The sequence below is a fragment of the Salmo salar genome, chromosome ssa10, assembly GCF_905237065.1.
Source record: "Salmo salar chromosome ssa10, Ssal_v3.1, whole genome shotgun sequence".
Lineage (NCBI taxonomy): Eukaryota > Metazoa > Chordata > Actinopteri > Salmoniformes > Salmonidae > Salmo > Salmo salar.
The window spans coordinates 42,438,775-42,445,212 of NC_059451.1; the positions used below are offsets into that span (position 1 = coordinate 42,438,775).

General features: G+C 44.7%; 1 protein-coding gene across 1 annotated transcript; it reads right to left on the reverse strand.

Annotated features, from left to right (window-relative positions):
* Nucleotides 1-789: 789 nt before the first annotated feature.
* LOC106560474 (coiled-coil domain-containing protein 17) lies at nt 790-6,364 on the reverse strand. Its single transcript, XM_014123431.2, has 8 exons — nt 5,406-6,364; nt 4,734-4,847; nt 4,135-4,270; nt 3,127-3,249; nt 2,651-2,869; nt 2,500-2,537; nt 2,098-2,313; nt 790-1,858 (listed from the first exon to the last, which is right to left on the reverse strand). Exons 5-8 carry the CDS (start codon nt 2,690-2,692, stop codon nt 1,660-1,662), a joined length of 495 nt encoding a protein of 164 aa, XP_013978906.2. The 5' UTR covers nt 2,693-2,869; nt 3,127-3,249; nt 4,135-4,270; nt 4,734-4,847; nt 5,406-6,364; the 3' UTR covers nt 790-1,659.
* Nucleotides 6,365-6,438: the final 74 nt, after the last annotated feature.

A 6,438-nucleotide genomic window follows, 5' to 3' on the forward strand; every position in this document is an offset into this window, starting at 1 on the left:
AACGCTCATTCCTTTGATGATAAACGCGAATCCGACCATCACCCCTGGTGAGACAAAACCCGTCAGTGAAGAGCACTTTCTGCCAGTCCTGTCTGGTCCAGCGATGGTGGGTTTGTGCCCATAGGCAACGTTGTTGCCGGTGATGTCTAGTGAGGACCTGCCTTACAACAGGCCTACAAGCCCTCAGTCCAGTCTCTCTCAGCCTATAGCGGACAGTCTGAGCACTGATAGAGGGTTCCTGGTGTAACTCGGGCAGTTGTTGTTGACATCTTGTACCTGTCCCGCAGGTGTGATGTTTGGATGTACCGATCCTGTGCAGGTGTTGTTACAGGTGGTCTGCCACTGCGAGGACGATCAGCTGTCCGTCCTGTCTCCCTGTAGAGCTGTCTTAGGTGTCTCACAGTACAGACGTTGCAATTTATTGCCCTAGCCACATCTGCAGTCCTCATGCCTCCTTGCAGCATGCCTAAGGCACGTTCACACAGATGAGCAGGGACCCTAGGCATCTTTCTTTTGGTGTTTTTCAAAGTCAGTAGAAAGGCCTCTTTAGTGTCCTAAGTTTTCATAACTGTGACCTTAATTGCCTGCCGTCTGTAAGCTGTTAGTGTCTTAATGACTGTTCCACAGGTACTTGTTCATTAATTGTTTATGGTTCATTAAACAAGCATGGGAAACAGTGTTTAAACCCTTTACAATGAAGATCTGTGAAGTTATTTGGATTGAGTTTATGTTATTATTACCATAATAGATGTCATCATTACCATAATCATTACCATAATAGAAAACAAACAATTTAAACAAGTTTTTATTCATAAAATGAAGAAGACTTCCACATAACTACTGCACTATGTACATAGACATGGAATCACTGGTCACTTTAATAATGTTTACATACGGTTTTACTAATTTCATATGTATGTACTGTATTATACTGTATTCTAGTCAATGCCTCTCCGATATTGCTCTTCCTAATCTTTATATATTTCTTAATTCCATTCTTTTCCTTTTAGATTTGTGTGTATTGTTGTGAATTGCTAGATATTACTGCACTGTTGGAGCTAGGAACACAAGCATTTCGCTACACCCACAATAACATCTGCTAAATATGTGTATGCAACCATTAACAGTTGATTTGACTTACAACAATCAATGGAAGTGATCAAATGAAGACACACAACTCTCCAGACTGAATTAGTATTCCTTTACTGATTACCAAATGCTTAAATCATCATAGTCATCATCATCAGAGGTGAGGAAGAGATTCCATCCCACAACATCTCTCTTTCTCACCTCTGATTTGGTTCCTCCATGGGGGGAGGGTCCTTGTGATCAGTGTAGGGAAGGAGAGAGAGAAATTAACTGGCTGCTGACAGCTGTAATGTTGACATGGTAAGGAGTGTGTTTCCTTGAAGAGTTGCAGGGAGATTGGAAACCAAAACTTGTGGAGACATTTGTGGAGTGGTTGAAAAACAAGTTTTAATGACTCCAACTTAAGTGTATGTAAACTTCCGATTTCAACTGTAGCCTATGTCATCACCTGTAATGATATTCTTTGTAATTTTAAGCCATCATTACGTAGAATGGATATTCCAATCCAACTTAATTCTAACCACTGGCAGTCAGCCAGACAGGTGTCTACCCTCACCTTGGGAACTGAGTTCAGCTGGCCTGGGCTAAGGAAGGGTCGGACAAGGAGGGCACGTACTGGGACCCTCGAGTACCCGCTCTGGAACTAGTTGTGCTGGTTGAAGAGCTCCAGCCCTGGGACACCAGCCTCTGGACCTCCTGAACGTAGGCGTCCAGACCCCCAGCAGCCTGGAGCTCAACCATCAAAGACAAGGAGGGAGACGGCTGCATCCTGAAGAGAGAGAGTTTTGTCTTAGACAAATGTAACAAAGTGCCTTTTGCTCCAAACCGGGTGGGCACGAACGGCGACCTTCTGAACAACACACACAACTCAAAGGCAAACTGAGCTAACAGAGCAAGAGACAAGTCTGTCTCTCTGTAAGGGAAGGTGTGATGTCACTGATGTACCCCAGCCAACATGCTACGGGTTAGTTTCACAGTTACTTTTTCTTCTCAGGGTGCAGTGCTTACCTGGGCATAGGCTGTTTGATTGCCAGTGGGACATAGTTCCCGGGGGGCACAGTGTGGGAGTAAGGCAGACCCCCTCCAAGCTGGCACTTCACAGGGAGCAGTGGAGTAGGACGCCCCACCTCCTGGCCCCCAGAGTAGAGACCAGGCACTAGACGCAGAACCCTCAGCATGGCATCTAACCCCAGCACCAGGTCATAGAAGACCATGAAACCAGCCCTGCAAACCAACAGGGTTTAGAGTAGTTTAGAGGTATTTCATACCTGAACACCTGTAGAGAGTTAAAAATGTGTTAGAGACAATAAAATAGTCTCTAATAATTGTAAGTAAAGGAAGGGTTTAATTTGACTAATATAGAAATCTCAAATTGTCTTAAAGACAACATAGATGTCATAATGGACTCACGCAGGGTCGTAGGGAGAGGAATGGGGTCTGGGCTGGGTCTGTAACAGGAACATAGGGTGGATATACTATATGGGTCTTCTTTTGTTCACATAATTTTCACTGATCATAGAGAACTGGATAGACGAAAGCAATATTTATGTCACAGCTTTACCAGGGCTGGAGGAGCATGAATCTGGGCCAGGGGATGGTGCATGGCTGGCAGGGCAGGGCAGGGAACAGGGGTGGAGGTGGAAGGGGTGGGAGCAGCCTCTGGTTCCTGGGAGCTTCTCTGCCCCCTCTACCTCCCTGTGAAGGCTCTTGATCTCAGCCTGGATGCTGGCCATGTGGTGGGTGTGTTCTATCTGGATCTGATGGAGCTCAGACCCCACTGCTACTGGATCAGGGGAACATAGAATCCCATCGAATTAAAATAATTCTAGAATCATTAGAGTGAATTCTAATTCCATGTATTCTAATTCTATACATCCCGTGGTGATCACTGTATTCAATTCAATTCGCTTTATTGGCATGACGTAACAATGTGGTAACTCCTTACTGTCATTGTTTATCAGCAATGTTGCCTCTCTATGTATAGAATGATGCGTATGTTATATTCATGACAAAGATTAGATGGAGAGGACAACCCACCGTATTCCCCGCAGTGTTTCTCCCTGGCCAATTGTATCCTGAAGATCTCTTCCTCCAGTCTCTGGTTCTCCTGCTCCACAGCGAGGACCTCTGAGTTCCCAGCCCGGTGAGGATGCTTCATCTCTGGGCAGAGAGAGAGGGAGAGAAGGGGTGGGTAGAAATATCATACCCCCAAGACATGCTAACCTCTCACCATTACAATAACAGGGGAGTTTAGCATTTTTGAGGGGTATAATATTTGTGTGTCTAACTTTCTCACTAATCATTATTCAAGATTCATTCAGAATTATTCTTAACATGGTAGTACCCACATTACTTAAAAGTGTTTAGAAACATATTGTATTCTTATTTACAATAAAAGTGACTGCAAAAAGACACAATACACTATTTACCATTCATTTCTATTGGGGAAAAAATTATCTGAAACACAACCAAAACAAAGAGCATATGCATCCAACAAATGTGTACAGGCACAAGCTTGATGTAGTTATTGCATGCTATGAATATGGGACCAAATACTTCACTTTGACTACTTTAATACACATGTAAGTGGATTTGTCTCAATACTTTTGGTCCCCTAAAATGGGGGGACTATGTACAGAAAGTGCTGTAACTTCTAAACGGTTGACCAAATATGGATGAAAATACCCTGAAATTAAAGCTGACAGTCTGCACTTTAACCTCATAGTCATTACATCATTACAAACAAAAACAAAACATTCACTGTCCCAATATTTTTGAAGCTCACTGTATTTCTGTATTTAATTTTCAATACATTTGAAAAAATGACTGAAAACAATGTTTTCACTTCGTCATTATGGGGTATTGTTTGTAGATTGGTGAGCATTTAAAAAAAATCCATTTTGAATTCAGGCTATAACACAACAATACTTTCGGAAGTCACTGGTACACATGAACAATAGACACAAATCACTGAAGGTGGAAACAACGCATAAAATGTGACACCCTCCATACCCCAATGAGAGACCATGCAGGACTGACACTCACTCTTCCTCCTGCAGCTGGTTTCAGCCCCAGGTTGGGCCTGCTGCTCCAGAGTGTGGGCCTCAGCCTGCAGGCATGCACCTGGGCCAGAACGGCTGGAACAGATCCACCGGACTGCATGTAGGCCAGCCTCAGAGCTCTGTCATACCAACACACACAGCCACAGTCAAACACAGTCATAGATACAGATAGGGAACAGGATAGTAATACATTGCTCCTACTGCACTGATTGGGGTGTTGCATGCTAACGTCAGACGGCAGGTAGCCTAGCAGTTAGAGCGATGGGCCATTAACAGAAAGGTTGCTGGTTTGAATACCCGAGCCGACAAGGTGAAAAATCTGTTGATGTGCCCTTGAGCAAGGCACTTAACCCTAATTTCCTAGAGGCACGTTTTACTACTACGGCTGACCCTGTAAAACACATGTATGTGACAATAAAAACATGTTTTTTTTATGTCATAAGAGCTACTAATCTGGCACTAATAACAGGTGCATCGATGATCACACTATAGCTGATACTACTGCATAGAGGTGGTACTATCTCTACCATGAAGTAACCTATTCATCTGTTTAATCAGAGCTGTACGCTAAGACATATGTACCTTATTTGGGAGGAGAGGGGGCCATCCACAGAGTATATGAGGTCAAAGTTGACATGTCCCTTCGTGTCCTCAGGCAGGGTAGGGCTGTGTGAGTCAGACCTAACCTCTTTGACCCTATGAAGAGCACAGAAGAACATATTTATTTATTTTTCGGACAGACATCTATAACACATCAGGGTCAAGGTCATTAGCCACCAAACGGAGGTACATGGACTGAAACAGGGAGGGACTACCATGCGACCTGTTCCGCAGGCCTGTTGTGAGAGTGTCCTCTGCTGCCCTCTAGTGGCTACAACTAACTCAACCCGGCTGCAGGGTGGTGATCTGGTCTCTGAGACTGTTCAACTCCTTGTGAGCCCTTAGCTCCAGCAGCATAGTCTCCAGGTGGGCCGTGCTGCCCTTCCCTGACAGGGCCCCAAGCTGCCTCACTATCTCTGACAAACACACACAAAGTGAAAGTGTGTTGAATTACTCACACTGTTGCTTGCTTTGCATAACGGTATCTATAGTGTGTGTTGTTTTTTCTGTGTTGTATGGTGTCAATCTGTCTCCATATTAGCCCGTGTTCTACATGGGAGAACAGCATCATCAGATACAATCTACAGTATTTATTTGTCTGTACACGTATTTTATTGGTGTGTAAACTCTCTATGTCTACGGCAACTTACTTACCCACTCTCTGTTGCTCCAGGAAGTGGTTGTGGGCCTGTATCTCTGCCAGCTGGCGGTCATGGTGCTCTGCCAGCTTTCTTAGCCTCTCCCTGTGGCCCCACTGCCTCCCTGAAACCTTGATCTCCAGACACTCTGTCTCAGTGGGTCATTTAGGCAGGTTGGGCATGCTCTCCTCAATCAACATCCTCAGCTTGTGAAACTGATAAATTAAAGCATGATATTTGTCTGTATGTTAAGTAATATTCTTTAATATTAAAGGGACTATCAAGATGACTATAAGTTGTATTGCATGACTAGATGGGTGGGATTGAGCGTTGGTAGGCACCTCGTCAGTGAGGTTCCTCAAGGCTAGACTCTCTGACACACTGCCCTGTAGGTTGTCTTCTCTCCCAGCCCTCCATGCTGTGGCATTGGCCCTCCCCTGCATGTTCCGGAGGGGCAAACCCCTCTGCTCTCTCAGCTGTCAGAAACAATCAATGTTAGACAGAAACACACACTACAACAGAAGAGCCAACGGACTTACTCATATAAGATTATGGGTGCGTGCCGGTTTTGGATAGATCCCCTTGCGCTCTGGCTGCCCTTGTCTTAGCACCACGGGATCTCCAATGCTGCTCCCGATACAGAACAATGCTTTATGTTTCTCCGGGAGTCGGAGGGAGAGGAATACCATACACAGCGGACAGCGAAACTCTCCCAATGACTCCATCACTGCATCCTTTTAACCACGTCCACTGGGCAACAATAAAGGCACACACCACGTATCACAAGAGTGAAAACTAAATATACTCCTAAATTTACCACTTTTCTCCAAATCAACATAGGTATACAGTTAGTTTACTCTTGAGCATAAAGTATTGGTTATGCTTCTGGTGATTTCCCTGTTTGTTGGTTACAATCACCATGTCGATGGCTGTGTGGTGGGGGCCTCAACACAGACTTCTCAAGTGTCCTCTGCTGCCCTATAGTGGCTACAACTAACTCACCCCGGCTGCAGACTTCTCAAATCAGCTCTATCTTTGATGACGCAAAT